Genomic DNA, 16,418 nt, shown 5'->3' on the forward strand with positions numbered 1-16,418 from the left:
CTAGTAATACATCTTTCATTAATTTCAGCAGATTTTCTTTTCTTTAATATTAATCTGTAGTTTGTGTTAAGTATTTAGAAGTGTGTTCTGTCGATTCTCACTTTTCTGCAATAAAGTGGAATGTTTAGAACGTATTCTTTTAAACTCTCTGCATTTTCTCTATTTTATAATTTTCTTCCCTATTTAATCCTGTTTTTAATCTGTCAATTTTATTCAAATGTAAGCATATGAACAATAAGTGGTGGCTCAAAACTTTAACTGAAATATATTTAAAAATTATTTGAAGAGTAGTTAAAAATCCTTTAAAATATCTGCACATCCCTGAAACAATTCAAATCAGTTTTAATTAGTTACTTATATATTTTATTTGTTTATTTATTTAAATTATATTTACAGACTTTTAGGCTACCCTGTTACGTAATGAGGTGTTTTTATATCTTGTTATAAAAATAATTTTCTCTTAATTGTTCTGTGGCTGTCAGCCATATTGTAGTTTGTATATAATTCATAATTCCTTATTTTATTTCTATTTTTCTACTTTCTTTCTATTGTCTTCGAGAACTTTCCATATCAACTGTTACTACTTGAGGGGGGAGACTTACCCCTTCTCAGAACCAAGGGTAAAACAATGGAGTAAGGTATGAGTGTTTCTCTGAATTTGGGGAAATAAACAAAAGAAAATATAGCCTGAGGCAAGAAGAAAGGAGAGAGGAGAACACTTTTTGGCTGGACCTCAAAAGGAACCGATGTACAGTGTAGTGAGTGAAGCTCAAAAAGAGAGAAGTGGTAAGAAGACAGCAGGTATAGGAGAGGACTGTCGAGGTTAGAGAGGGAGAAGCACGAGAGACTAAGGAAAACCGAAAGAATCAGAGAACCTCGAGAACAAATTGCTGAATCAGTAAAGAAGAATAAAAGATCACGTCTGTGAAAGGGCACCTCCCCGAAGATATCGAGCAATCAACGTGGACCCGGGTACTCTCTATCTCTTTATGCTTTCTATGCTTTCCTAAGTCTAATTGTTTTCCTGTTATATTAGTTTTAAGTTAGATGTAAGATTTAGTTTTTAAGTCTGTTATCAAGGTTTTGTGTTACGTGTGCGTATATTATATACTTGTACAAGAATAAGAAGCGACCTATTTTCCTGTGAGGATAACAGGGTAAAGAAACCTGTTAAGTTGGGATCTTTGTAACAAAACAAGTAAAAAAGAACCGTGTTCAGAGAGCATTAAAGGAATATTCAATCATACACGTTTTTGTTCCTGTGTTCCTATCTGTAATGTTTATTCGTGGACTTACAAATCTCTTGTTACGAACAACCACAGTTCTGTGTGTTTAGTTTTAAATGAACTGTGTCTTAGGAAGTGTTACATGTAAGAAAAAAGTTATACTTATTCTACCAGTTCATATGGAAGATAATGGGTACATTCCGTTATGCATCAGTTTCAGTCACAACTGATGCACCACGTGAACAAATTAATAAACTTTTACCAGAATGTCTAGCAACTTAACATGGTGGAGGAAGGAAATGGTGCCATATTAGCTTTGGAGACTTATTTTATCAAAATAACATTGGGTAAATTCAGTTGAGTAATAAAAATGGTATTAATAATATAACCATGGAAGTGGCCATATTGCTTTGTCAGAGCTCACTGTATCACAGCCTGATGAACACAATGCACATTGATTGCTGCACAAATGAACTCATTGTTTAATATTAGAACACATTTTATTACATCATGGTTTACCAATACACTGTTTGATGCATATTAGAATGTACCCAATGTTAATACTGTGAGTGATGTTTTGGGAAAAGTTTATTTTGTTTTAGCTATATTTAATCTATTGAACTCTGAACTTGTAACATGGTTTAAAAATTATTGTAAAATTATTCAGTATAATTATTAATCTAAGGGGAAATTTATTTATGATTACCACTGGGTATAAATATTTAAAACTACACTTTATTACGCTTTACTGTACGGAGTGTCAAAATCCATGTTGTACATTATTTCTGTTGTAATGATTCCCCTGAAGATGGGCTGGAAGGCATGAAAGTACTAGGGTTTAAGAGAAATATTTCAGTTTTGATCTCCAAGATGGTAGAAAGTATAAAGTAATTAGAGATAGCCTACAGCATATTAAATAATTTTTATGTTGCCGTAGGCCATATTACTTTCATTTTAATTTGTAAAATACTAGTTTAAGTCATGTAATTACATATAACAGTTATAATGTATGGTTCTTGAATGCTAGTGATACAGCTTACACAAGATCATCTTGGATCATTTAGATTTTTAAGTAAAAACACCTAGATAACATCACTTTCTTACATTAGTCAGTGTAAGCTTACATTTAACAAAATTAAAATTAAACATTTTAATTTTATTGCCAGCTTATATCATTCTTTACTCATGTATTCCCATGAAAGTAGCTTCTGATTCAAATCAAACTAGAGGGAGACTATAATTTTCTATGTAAAGAAAGTTAAAAAAATAAAAACACAAATGATAGATTGAAGGAAAAAATTTGTAATAATTGTAAAATTCATGTCCAGAAAATCATTTTAATTGCAAAGAAATTTTTATTATGATTAGTAAATAGGATAGTCCAATTGCTATTTGTGTGTATAGTTTTTTTCAATCAATTAATCTTTATATGCAATAATTATTTTTAAAATTAATGCTGAATGATCATTTATAGCAATTAACAACAAATAATTTATTTCTTAAAAATATATTTTTATTTTCTATTTCCATATTTAATAATTTGTAATTATGATTATAACAGAACGTACAAAGTTTTAATTTATTTTCTGGTAAGGATAATAAATTGTTTCAACAGTTTGTACAGTAATAAGATTAAGAGGGTCATTAATTGATCTTAAAATAGATTGTTTCTGCTATAATTTAAGTTCATTTATTTTGTTATAAACGTTTTAAATCGTAAATTTTTTAAAGATGTCCATTTTCTTTGTTTGTAAGACCATAATAAACAGAAAATTTCTGTCAAAGACGTGAGTTTACAATTGATATTCTAACTCTCTTATACTTTATCGTCTGCAGCTGTAAATAGTAAATGAATCATTAAATATTTAATCATTCATTTATTTTTTAACATTTTAAAACATTTAAAAACTTTGAATTTTGTAGTTAATATTTTAATTTTTCATCATCATTTTTGTTTCTTTGTTTATGCTTCTTTATTAAAATGTCCATCCATATCTGAAGGAGGAGAAGGATAAATTGTGGAATAGCAACTGGCAGTCGTTAATTAAAAAGTAATTTAGCAATAAATATAGTTTTCTGCTTTTTTATTTTTCTGGTTGTAACGTGAGAAAATAGCCTGTGTCAGATTTGACCCTTCAGGTTTTTTGCAAATCTTGACACTTTCACATCCCTGAATCCCAAAAGGTCCAAAAAGGGGGGAATATCTCAGGGTGTGTGTGTGTTGTTGTTGTTGTCTATTTTGATTAATATCTCAGGATGGAATAAAGATTAAGAAACAGTATTTGGCATGGTAACTTGTTTATTAGGGGCATTGGCACTAGTAATTTTTGGAGTATGGAACTCAAGGGATGGAAAGATGAAGGGGGGATTCATGGGTCATATCTTGGCTGGGATATGACTTAATGAAAATTGTACTCATATGAGTTTTAAACTCTTTTGAAATGATGATTTTGTTATATAAAATTCTAAAATGGCACCCCAAATTTGAAAGAAAACCAACATGTTACTTAGTTTTTAATGAAGCTGATGTAAACAGAAGACTAGCACATTCCTAAAATATTATTTTAAAAAAGGCTTTTTTGTAGTTTTTTTGGGCAATTAAAAATTGATGTTTAAGCAAATTTTTGTAATTATAAGTGATATGTTAATATTATAATTATTATTTATTCTCTTTTAAGATTTCAAATTTTATTTTTTGTGATTTGTAACATTTTTATTTTTATAAACATAAAAATAAATGCACTAAATAATGTGTATAAATAGTTTAAAATTGAGAACTTGTATAGATTTTTTGACAGCTTAAAAAAGTCATTTCAGAACTGTATGTTGTCAATTGATAGTGGACTGGACGATGACTTTTCTAGTCCAATAGTGTGATCGCATTGTATAAATTCATTGCTGAAGGCTATAGTTGATCTCAGAAAACAATCAGAGCTGAAACAGCAGTTGTTTCCATTTTATCCAAACTGCTAATAAAATAAGCAGAAAAAGTAACTAAAAATAAACTCTGACGCTCGAAATTTAATCCAAAATTTATATTCTCTTCAAATATAAAGTTAAGTGTCAAAAGAAATTGCAATTGTAACGTTTCTATGCATTTATGCCTATTTTATATACCAAAAATAGTAACAATAAAACCTCTTTCGTCTTTAAATGAAAAAAAATTGAAAAGTTTTTGATTTAGCTTTTTTATAGCTTTATTAAATTTTATAACAATTTAATTGAATTTTTCTGTAGATAAAACTATTCGTTTATATTAATAAACGACAGNGAAAATGTGACTTGGAAAGAAGCAAGCAGTAGTTTAGTGAAGTCACCCTTGTAGTTAACAAATTTTAGTTGATAGATACATTTGTGTAAGCTAAACTAAATGTTTTGATAATATATAGTCCTATATTTTATAATAAAAGAAATTTTTCTATATATTAAATGTGAGAGAATTGCATTTATCTTACATAAAACATCATTGATACAATCAATAAAATTATAGTTGTACAGATCAATAAATTTCAGCTTCAGAAGCACTACACTGATGATATTTACCTCTAAAATTGGGTCTTTCTTAACTAATGTTTTTGATTTTCTTTCATATTTTATTTTATTCTCTGTATTTGGAAACAAATTTTAGGATTTTTTTTACATTTAAATAAATAGGTACATGATATTTTGTAGGCTTTTTCTTTCATAAAAGTGGTTATTTGTTAAATTTACTTATGCCGTATATTACTTCAAATTTAAAATGCATCCTGAATGTCATTAACTCCTCTTTATAACAAAGTTCTACTTGATAGAAGTCCTGTAATAGATGTGATTTTGAGGCTTTCTTTTTAAAAATTTTGTAAAAAAATCACTTATTTATGGAATGGTTTGATTGGTGTATCTGCATGTGTTCATTTTCATTTAACCACAAGTTCATTCTGAGAATTTTTATTTCCTTGTTTACATTTGGTTTTATATTTTCTTATTATTCCTTGAAAATGATAGTTTTGTCAAATAATCTTTCCAAAAACCTATAACCGGCGTGAAATATGTTCAATTGCTTACACTAACGTTTTCGGATCCCACTCAGATTCAAATTAAATCGACATCAGTGCTTATAATAAATTAAGGAATAACAACATGCATTTTCTCCGAATTTCGACATGTTTAAACGGATTTATTCATAAAAAATTACGTAAACCATCATACAAGTAGACGATCATTACGTAGCGACTGGAGATTCAAAGACACGTGATTCCCAATGGAACTTGAAATACGATATTTAAAAGTTTTGTTCCAAAGACAGCTGACATTCTAATGGATCATTGCAAATAGAACATAGCCTGATGAAGGACCCAGTGGGATCCGAAAACGTTAGCGTAAGCAATTGAACATATTTCACGCCGGTTATAGGTTTTTAGAAAGATTATTTGTATTGTTCCTGTGTGCATCGATTAATTATTTAGATAGATTTGTCATTATGCAATTGGCAAAAAAGTCTTCCAAAAATTACAATCTAAAAGCCGGAATGTCTGAGCAAGCACAATGCATCTACTGTAAAGTGGAAATACAGAACACAATTTACAACACATGTATATAATGCCTTATCTACAACTTAATGTCATTAAAAATTCTCACTGCTCAATAATTTTTTGGACACTCTGTGTATATATGTGTGGTTCAGGGTACAGTGGTACAAGATACATAGCATATTGAAGGAACTGAAACAATTCATAATTCAATATTATGGTATATTGGTTAAGACGACAATTTTATGGACAAATAGTTGATGGAATTTTAATGTATCTATCAATCATAATACAAATAAATTTTTTAAGCAGAAAGAATTACGAATATATATATAAAAAAAAAACTGTATAAATAAACAGATGCTGAATTAATAAAGTACAAAAGATAGACTACTTAATTGTTTGAGGAATGTTTCTTTGTAAACAGAGCCAGCAAGGCTATTGAGTTATGCACAAAAGAACCCCTAAAATTTAGTCTTTTATGGAAAAAACATGATTTAAAAGTGATAAAAATTAAAATTTTGTTTGATAAATGGAGAAAAATCAGTTCATATTCATTTTATTCATATATTTTTATGGCTTTTGGAGAGGAGTGGAATTCCACATTTGCAACGGTCTAAACTTTTTCGCGTCTCCCTCGGTCCATTTGTAAATATTGTATACTCAGCATACTCATTTGATATGAAAGTTTGAATTTTGTTTCTTCATTTTTCCATAAGAAAATACACTAAACTATAGATTCTATTTTAAACAATGCACATGAATTATTTATTGCATAATGTATAAAAATTAGTTTATTATATACCATTTCGCATTCAGGAAAAAAAAATGATATCACTGCAAAAATAGTTGCAGGATAACAGACAAATGAATTATTCAGATTGTTTTTCATGTAAAGCAGAGAACAAAAAATATAATGTCTGATTCAAAGATTCGAATCTATGTTTCTTAAAGATTATATGAATATTTTTGACAAGTAAGTGACTAAAATTAAGAACTTTGATGATTATTATTAATTTTTTAATGTAGTAATTAGCTAAATTAAAGGTATTTAAAGAATATTAGAAAGTAAAATATTCAAGGAATTAATATGGCTTATAAAACATGTGAAAATTTTAATTTAAATTTAGAAAATTTGGTTTGAAAATGTGACTTGGAAAGAAGCAAGCAGTAGTTTATCATGAATTTTAAATTTGATTTCTAAGAATTAAAATGATACATGTTTTATATTAACTTACAAATGAATTCTGAATTAGTATCTAGTCACCTAAATACGTTAATAGCAGTATAAGCACATTAAGGTGTAAAGATTGAGTAATTTTTGGACTGTAACCATGTGTTTTGTTCTTATCATGATCTTTTTTTAGTACAGAAATCACTGTACAAAAGCATAAATCGTGTTTAATGAGGATTAAATTTTATCAAAAGACAGTAAAGTTAAATCTCTGATAAATTCCTTTTTTCTTGCAGCATAAATTTATATGAAAACGACAGAATTTCACTATAAAAATTTCTGCTTGATATAAAAAATTGTATAAAGTTTCATATAAATCTATAATATTGCATTCTATGAATTTTATGTTTCGTCGACTTCTCTCGGAGCATTTAAACCAAATGTTACGTCGCACAGAAGAGACCGAATGTTATGTCGTTGGAATATGGCCAAATATTATGTTGTATGGAATTTAACCAAATTTTTGCATTTATGGCTACTGCTTGAAGCAATAAAATTGAACTAAATGGGTATTTGAATGTAAAATGGAGATTTACATATGAATTAAAATATATAAAACCAAAACTTTTGAATCCTTAATTTTTATTTGCATGTGTGTAGTATTTATTCATTAATAATGCTTTTATCCATAAACTATTAACCATTTATAACTAGAAATAAGATTATAAAATGCCATTTTCATAATATTTTTTGATAATTTAGAAGTTTAAACATGTTTATATAATTTCTGAAAAATAAAATAATTTATGTGCTTATCATTCTTGCCTTTTCAGTTTGAATGACTAGAATATTAAATAAATAAAAATAGCTCTTAAGAAGTTTTTTGGCCCATTCTGAATATTCTCTGCACGCATTAATTTATTTAAACACCACATAATAAGCTCATTTCTCATAAAAGGATGCCGCTGCACTGTTAAAACAATTTTTTTTTCTGAAAATGCTCTCTAATTAGGCTTTCAACTGGCAGCTACAAAATTATGCTCCACATTATGGATTTTCTCATGAAAGTTTCAAGAGATTGAAAGTACAAATTATTGAAAATTAAATCACGTTTAATTCCAATTTGTTAAATTGTAAGGGCAAAAAAAGTACATCGTTGCGGAAACTCGGGAGACTAAATTTTGGCTCTGTCAGAAAAACTAAGTAAAAAATCATTAAATAATAGAGAGATAAAATTTAAAAATCCATTTTAAAATGTAATATATTTGAAAGCGGTACTTACATTGGTAGTTTCTTAACGATTTTAATGTTAAATGTAAATTTAATTAAATAAGCAGCATGCTAATATAAACTTTTGCTCATCTAACAAAACATTAATGTACCACTTATAATAATATTGCCGCTCCCCGGCAAGAAATAATGTGTAAATTTAAGAGACTATTAAAGGCAAAACGCTTTAATATTGCCATTGTCATAAAGAATAACATTATCTTTTCTGATCTAACTTCGAGTACTGCTGCTGCCATTACCGTTGCCGTCGCTGTATTTAAGAGAAAAACATATTTACTTTTTGATAAATGTCGCTTTGATATGTCACATCAAATTAAACAGGATTTTTTTTTCTTTTATTTTATTTTATCTTTTTAATAATTTTTCCTTTTTTGTTGTTTCGTAACAACTGAATCCTTTAAGCATAAATATTAATCTAAATTATGAAAATTGCTGTGTGTTTAATGAGTAATCTTACTCATTAAACACTTTGCAATTTTCATAATTCCTTCTTCCTTGTAACTTCAGCTTTCTTGTAATAATTCTTGAATTTGTAAATTTTTTTTTTAACTTGTAATTTTACTTGCCTCTCATAATCATGCTCCTTTTATTTTAAATCCTTCGTTAAAAGAATTAAGTAAAATCCTTATAATATTAATTTTTTCTCTTGTAAAATAATTTTTTGTAACATCTTGTAATACTTAAAACTACTACTATTAATTATGATCTTGCTCTTCATTCTAATTTAAATTTTCTATTAAAGGAATTAATTAAATAAAATTCTTGCAATTTAATTTTACTAATTTATATTTTGTTTTCTTAAAATTCTTTTATTTTTCTTTACTTTTGAATGTGAAGTTTTTTTTTTACATTTATAATTATAGATTTTGATAATTAGCTTTAGAATTTTATGTAAAATATTAAATAAAGAGTTGGAGTGGAGTGATGCCATGAGGAAATGCAACATGTGGGCAGATCTGCCGAGTGTTGCATTATAGTCCAGACCTATTTAGGTGTTAGGCATGTGAAGAAAACTCAAAACTTCACAGGGCAACTCCATTGGTGAGGTCAAACTCCACCAGTGTTTGGTGGTTTTATTAGTGGTACTAAAAATAAAAGTTTCTATAACTGCTTGGTTAGTATTTAATATCATTCTTTATCGAATTTTACATACAAGAACTTAAATTTATATACTAATTTGTAATTTCTGATCTCATTTTTAAAAAATTAGTTACAATAAAAGAAAAAAACTTAAACAAAATTATGAAGAAATTCTTCTAAATATTACTTAAATTACCAGAATTCTGACTACATTAACTAATTTTAATGATTTGATTAAAATTAGAATTTCTAATATAAGATTTCATTAAGAGAAGAGAAAATTGTAATTAAAAAAATCTTTTTGATCTTGTTACAGTTATTTACATTTGAAAGGATTGAATTTTTCAAAAAATATATATATATATTTATATTTTTTTGTACTTTTTATGTTTATAATTTTATATTTGAAGGGTCTTTCAACCTTCCTCACCTTTAGAATTGAATTTTCTGATAAACATTTTGATAATTCTCTCTTAATTTTCTTGTAAACATGTGATATTATTCTCATCCCCCTTTACTACAGATAAATATTTTAAAAATACCTTTGGTATTTCAACGATTTGGATAATGTGATAAAATATATTTCCATCACAAATAGCTTTAAAACGTCGGCTGGCTTTTCATTTCATCGATTTTCATCTTAACAGTGTTAGTTGTCAACCAGCTAATCATTTAATCAATGATTAAGAGAATTGGAAATCGGAGAGGTGGCAGGAGTTTCCTAAGTTCATCCTGTGTAAAAGTTTATTTCGAGAGTGCATTTGGGACGGTTCGAAAGACATCTAAAGCTGTAGAATCTTTAGCTTTAACACAATTAAGCCGGCAGATAGCCGCTCTTCTCATTAAACTACGCAGCTTTATATGGCGGTGCTGGATGTTTTAAGAGCCTTCACGATGATCTACAGCCTTTCTGTTCTGCACCGTTGGTATTTCGGGCATAACTAAAGGATGGTCGTAAAACGCTGTTTAACTAATTTTGTGCGGATAGTTTCTCTTGGTATCGAGGAAATCGAAAATGTTTATCTTCTTGTTCCTCTTTTTCCTCCTCTTCCCTTTCTGTGCACGCTGTTTTCTTTCTTTTTTTTTTTTTGGATAATTAAGTTGTCGATTAGTGCATTAGAAAGTGAGCATATACACGTGTATTCCGTGTTTTTCGGCGGTGTAGATGGGAAAGGATCTTGTTTCTGTGGAGAAATGTGTTCAGTTTTCGATTGAAATTCATATGTAAAAGCGATATGGGAACACGTGTTATGTTCTGTTACTTCTATGGCGTGTATCCGGGGGGCGGATTTACGGGGGAATACGCAGGATACTACTTTATCCCCTTTCTAGGGGTTTTTACCAAGTAAATCGGGGAAAATCCTAGAAATAGAATCGTTTCTGCACTCTAAAGATTTCTGGATCCGTTACTGCGTGTATCTAAGATGTGTGTGGTTGGTTGTTACGTTCGTGTCTTACGTCATGTATGTCATGTATAGTATTTATGCGCTTGCTTCTATAATAACTGTGCTTTCGTCTTTATAGGTCCTGTTAATATGAGGGAGTTATTTTATAAATACACAAGAATTGGCTTATATTTTTGTACTGTTTGAGTCAGTTAAGTTTCTGCTGTAGATGGCTTAATATAAAGAAATGATTTAGAAAAAAATAAATAAATAAAATTATCATCACAAGTTAACGCTTACTGTTAGAACGATCGAAAACCGGAAAAAAATTCGCCGCACTCTTACATAGTAATAATCCGTAATGTCTGTTATTAAGACATCAATACTTGACTTTTTTTCCACGTAACCATCACGTCATTTGACTTACGTTAAGCAATAAAATATGCCCGGATAAATATGATTAAATATCATAATTACACGATGAAATTAAATTAAAATATCTACATATTTCCTTGCTGCATTAATGAAGCATAATTTCTAAAGCAAGAGAGAGAGAGAGAGAGGCTTTCCACTCATTCTACGTTATGTTTGACAATAGACTATTCAAATAACGTCCATTTATTCTTGTAGAAGCTTAAGACGTTATCCAGATATAAGTTACATCAACAAATGAGCGTCGACGAAAGATAATCGATCACCCGAGAGCCACTGCTACAATTAGTCTTGCAAGGAAAGAAAACTATAAATTCAAAAATTTCAAAACTTTCTCTTAATATAAAAATACAGAAACTAATTCGCAAAATGCCGAAGAACAAAGACAAAACATTAAAAAAAATTACACGAAGATTATATTAATTGGTTTTTATTTGAACAGTTTTTTCGTATAAGCGCCATTCTAACGATGGTACAACCTTTTCCGAGGGTGGAAAATTACATTTTTTCTAATTTACGTCCATCTCGACTGATTTCTCTCCTCTTAATGAACCTGGCAATAGCTTGTAACTTTTTCTCTCTCTCTCCGTTTTCTTTTTAGTTGCATACACTGTATTTTAAGAGGTGGTGTTGTGTTTTTCCCCCTCTATACACAGCTGCAAACCCACCCCTCTCTGTCCAAAGTCTGGCACTATCTAGTGGAAGCGTTTGGACGTTCATTAAGAATTCAACATCAAGCAAAGGCGGCAGTTCCATTCGTTATTATAACTTAGCAACATCGTCGACGAAATCAAATTTACTCGCCCAGTAAATTAGCCACAAATTACATTTGTTCGGATGTGAGCGGTGTAATATTCATTTCAATTCCTCCTCTTCCTTCGAACGATTTCTGAATTGATGGCCATTTCTATATATATATATATATATAAGCTTATAAGCTATATAATTTTGTTTTTTTCGCTTCTCTCTTCTTATCTTTGTTTTGCAAAAATGCCAACTTTATTGCCTGTTTAGCCGCTAACCAATCTAAATTAACTGTATCATTAAAGGTGGCAAGTGCTCCATTCGATATATTAAAAGTGCAAAGTTTGTCTTTCGAATAGTTGTAAATGTATCTAGAGAAAAAGCCACAGTTAGCAGATATGTTTCCTCTTAAATATTATCAAATTAAATTGAGAAGAAACAGAGGGAGGAGGAAAAAAAAAACAGGAGAAGAGCAAAGTTTAACGATGTACAGCATTATTATAATGGCTTGCACGGATTTAATCCAGATGAAGTTGACTAATTTATGACTGGTTACAATCTACACGATAAGCTTAAAATGTATAATAATTTTTGTAGTTATACTCGCTTACTGTATAATATATTAATTAAAAAGAATATTCTACTTATAAGGTTCCTTCGAGTAAAATTTCACATCCCATTCCCTCCCTGGGATGTGATCTGATCTATTTTTATATTCTTCTCTTCAAATATTTAAGAAGTTCTTCTTAATAATCCATCTCTTAGATTGATCCTTGGTTAATACATTTATACATAATTTTAAAATATTGAAAAAATATAGATATATATTTTCTGTTTAAACCTGAGATTTTATAAATATTCTTTCTCCTGATATTAATTTTTAATCATTTATAATTTTAATGTATTTCCTATAATTTTATTCTCTGTTTGATTTATAATTTAGTAGTCAGATTGCTTTGTTTGTGTAGGTTTTTGCGCTTGTGCGAATCGCAACCAGAAACAAGAATGTACAGAAATTTTTAAAGTTTTAAATAATATAATTTTTATATAAGTTGTAATAGTTTTAGGAAATAAAATTCCAAGAGATTACTGAGTAGTGAAATATTCAGCATAATCTGTACTTCAAATTTATTGCTTTTCCTGATATAAATTTATAATTATTTACCCCAGTACTTAATTTAATTCTTGATATTTTATTTAAATTTTTATGCATTTCTAGATTTATTTTATATTTATTAAACATCATCTTATACGGAATTTCTGTACTTTTAGAATATTTGAATTGCAATCGTAGCTTAAAAATGTAAGAAAGTTCTTTTAGATTAAGTAACTTTAGTGTTTATTTAAGTTTTAGTAGTTAGAAGGAATGAAATTACTGAAAATAAGACATTTTAAACGTTTATATTCTTAATTTTTAATGAAAAAATAGAGCACGGATGAGGACTCGAGTCGCAATCAAAATCTTGTGGTACACAGAAATCTTTTGATTTAAAAAATTTCATAATAATTAAAATTTTGATAGTTAAAGGGCATAACATACATTAGATTTACTTAATTTTGTCGTGTTTAAACCACGAGATCCTTAATTTTTTCAACGAAAATGCCATTTTGACTCGACTTATCTTTATTTTTCAGATATGGCTGCCCATGGTGGACTATCCCCTATCGTTCGGTTGTACATCTACGGTATACATGGTTACGTCACGGAAGTGATGTTCACAGCCGCTTGGGAGTTTGTGGTGAACACCAACTGGAAGTTTCCAGGATGCACCAGCGTATGGTCGCTGTTCATCTACGCCCTGTGCGGTTTCGTCATCGAGCAGATGTATCTCAGATTGGAAGGAAAGATGCACATTTTACTCCGCGGTATTGTTTATCTGGTGTGGACATACATCTGGGAATTCACTACTGGTTACGTCTTGCGTTACTTCAATGCGTGCCCGTGGGACTATACCCCTTTCGACTTCGATCTCGTAGGACTGATCACACTCGAATACGCTCCACTCTGGTACGCTGCAACTCTGGTACAGGAACAGCTTCTGACAAAGAACATTCTGCTTTTACAGTGGGGTACAACATCGAGAAGCAGGGACTCGTGTCGTGGTTGTAATTCTTTCAAGATGTCTAATGGTATTCGTCGTTTGAAGCGTTTAGATTGAACCCAGAGGGGAACACATCATAAACACACACCTAAACTCAAACACAAAACACAAACAAACATCCACGAAAAAAAAAATAAATTTAAAAAGTACAATTTCAATTTTTCTTTCTGTCATTTTTCTAGAAGGGATGTAATCTGTGAATTCTAGTATTTAAAATTTCGGGGGGAAACAAGAAACCAAATACTCTTTCGGACAAATTAGTCGTGTGATAGGATTTAGTACAATCCCCCACTTTAGATGAACAAAATATTCTTTCCATAAACAATGTTGTTGTTGTTTAATACCTATTTAAAAAAAAAGGGATGAGCACTTACGGGTATGAAAGTATCCCCCAGATTTTTGCATTGTCGAAACGTAACAATAGGGCAAATTCCGTAGTGTCGTAGGTTGTGGAAACTACCGGAATTTCTTTACACGAGAGACAAGATACTGCCATGCATCAGTTGATTCCGTCTTTATTCCTGGAAGTTCTCTGGTACCGATTTTAATGCACTCGAGTTGAAGTGGTACCTACATTAAAAAAAAAAAAGGACTTCCATAATTTTCTCGTTCGAAAAAAAACCTCCAAAAATAAGAAAATGACGACTTCCAGGTGCTTGCCGGTGGCCAAAACAGAATATTCGAAGCATGGTTTAATTAAAACTGACCAAAAATTATACATTTTTTATTGGATGTTTTTTTCTTGTTTTTGTAATTTGTTCGGGCAAATTGTCAGGGTTTTATGTATACATACACACATATATATATATTGTTATTTGTTGGTTTATGTTTCTTTGTTAATTTATAAATCGATTTATGACGTAAAGGGTTGAAAAATTCGATAAAAATGACTTATTTATTATATTATAAAGCTTGTAAAGTGTCTCATTCCTTCTATAATATATATACAAATATATAATATATATATATATATATATAAGCTTTTTCCAAGTCTTTCAAATATTTTTTAAGATGTTGTTGACTATTCTTCTCCATTCTATCGATGTTTGAGGAATTTTAAGCTCGAACTTTACAAAGAATTTTGCGTTTTTTCAGGCTAGATTTTTATTTATTGGTTTTAATAATTAGTTAAATTGCTCTTTCTCTCTCTCTCTCTCACTCTCTCCATTTTTTATTTAAAAAAATATACACAGAAAAATGAAAGAAAAAAATTCAAACTTGGACTTGAGTAAAATTTCAAATGTATGATAAATCGTTTCTATAAATAAGAATAAGATCAATACGGATCAAATTTGATAGTTTATCAACTGAATTTCTTTAAGAAATGTATTCTACTTTAAATATCAAGAGGTGACGTTTTCAACATGTTTAAAAAATTCGAAAGAAAATAATTAAAAAAAAAAAAACTAAATAAATTGTAAAGATTTGACAAGATTTAGAAACATTAAAAATCTTTTAAAACTTAATCGAGGTTTGTTGAGGATTTTGAACTATTTTTATTCTTCAGTTTTTCTTTTATTTTCCTTAAAGGAAGGATATATTTTAAGTGTGTTAATGCGGCAAAAAGCTGGCAAAATTTAATACATTCGGACTTCTGAATCAATGCAACTGAATGGAACGTAAGAACTGGCCGTTGTTTAGAGGTTATTTTGTATATATTTCTTTTTCTTTAACGAAAACTTATTTAATTTAGCAATATTTCAAGAGAATAATTCACCAGAAACAACGTGAAAAAATTCAATATTTTTTCCTACACGAAATTCTGATATTTTATATAAGAAAATATTAAATTTTACACGTTAATTTACAAAGAAAAAGTCGATTTTTTCGCACATTACTCAGTTAAAATGCTTCCTAAATATATTTACAAGTAAAAAAAAACAATAATTAAGAATATTTAAAGTGTATAACCTGCACCAAAACCTGGAATTTTTCTGTAAATAAAAAGTGCAGAATTTAATATTTACACACACAACTCGAAGGCAATGATTAGCATTCTATACATTAAAAAAAAATTAAAAAAAAAAAAAAATATATATATATTTTTAACAAGCAGACTTGTCCCATTAAAGGATGATGTTTTAGCTTAAGGGAAATGACTGTAGTATGTCCCATGAGGGGATGGTAATATTCATCGATCACGGTTCCTGTTGGTAGAATATCAGCAGTGACGGATTCAGATACACTAAATTGAAACTGTCCTCTAGGCAAAAATAGAAAATAACATTACTTAGAAGAATTTGACGTGAGGAAAAATTAAAAAAATAAAATTATTTCTTATCCTTCACCCCTTACTTCGTACTATCTTTTAAAATTAAACGAGTTTTTAACTGGAGGGGGAAGATTACCGCGTATAATGCGCACTCTTCTTGTGAATTCCTTAACGTAGAAGTAATATAGAAATTATATTGATTAACTAGATGCTCCTAGGGACGAGTATTTCGTTTTAAATATGTGACTGGATGAAATTATAGGTT

The 16,418-nt window shown here is 29.2% G+C and overlaps 1 protein-coding gene across 1 annotated transcript in view; it reads left to right on the forward strand.

The window, feature by feature from the left end:
- Positions 1-15,987, forward strand: part of LOC111627490 (transmembrane protein 229B-like) — a 48,218-nt gene extending 32,231 nt beyond the window's left edge. Inside the window, exon 2 of the mRNA XM_023371067.1 lies at positions 13,475-15,987. Coding sequence (XP_023226835.1) covers positions 13,475-13,998 — 524 coding nt within the window. The 3' untranslated portion in view covers positions 13,999-15,987. The remainder of the gene's footprint in view (positions 1-13,474) is intronic.
- The last annotated feature ends 431 nt before the right edge of the window (positions 15,988-16,418 follow it).

This window comes from Centruroides sculpturatus, unplaced genomic scaffold (assembly GCF_000671375.1).
Source record: "Centruroides sculpturatus isolate CEXI.00-Female unplaced genomic scaffold, Cexi_2.0 scaffold562, whole genome shotgun sequence".
Taxonomy (NCBI): Eukaryota; Metazoa; Arthropoda; class Arachnida; order Scorpiones; family Buthidae; genus Centruroides; species Centruroides sculpturatus.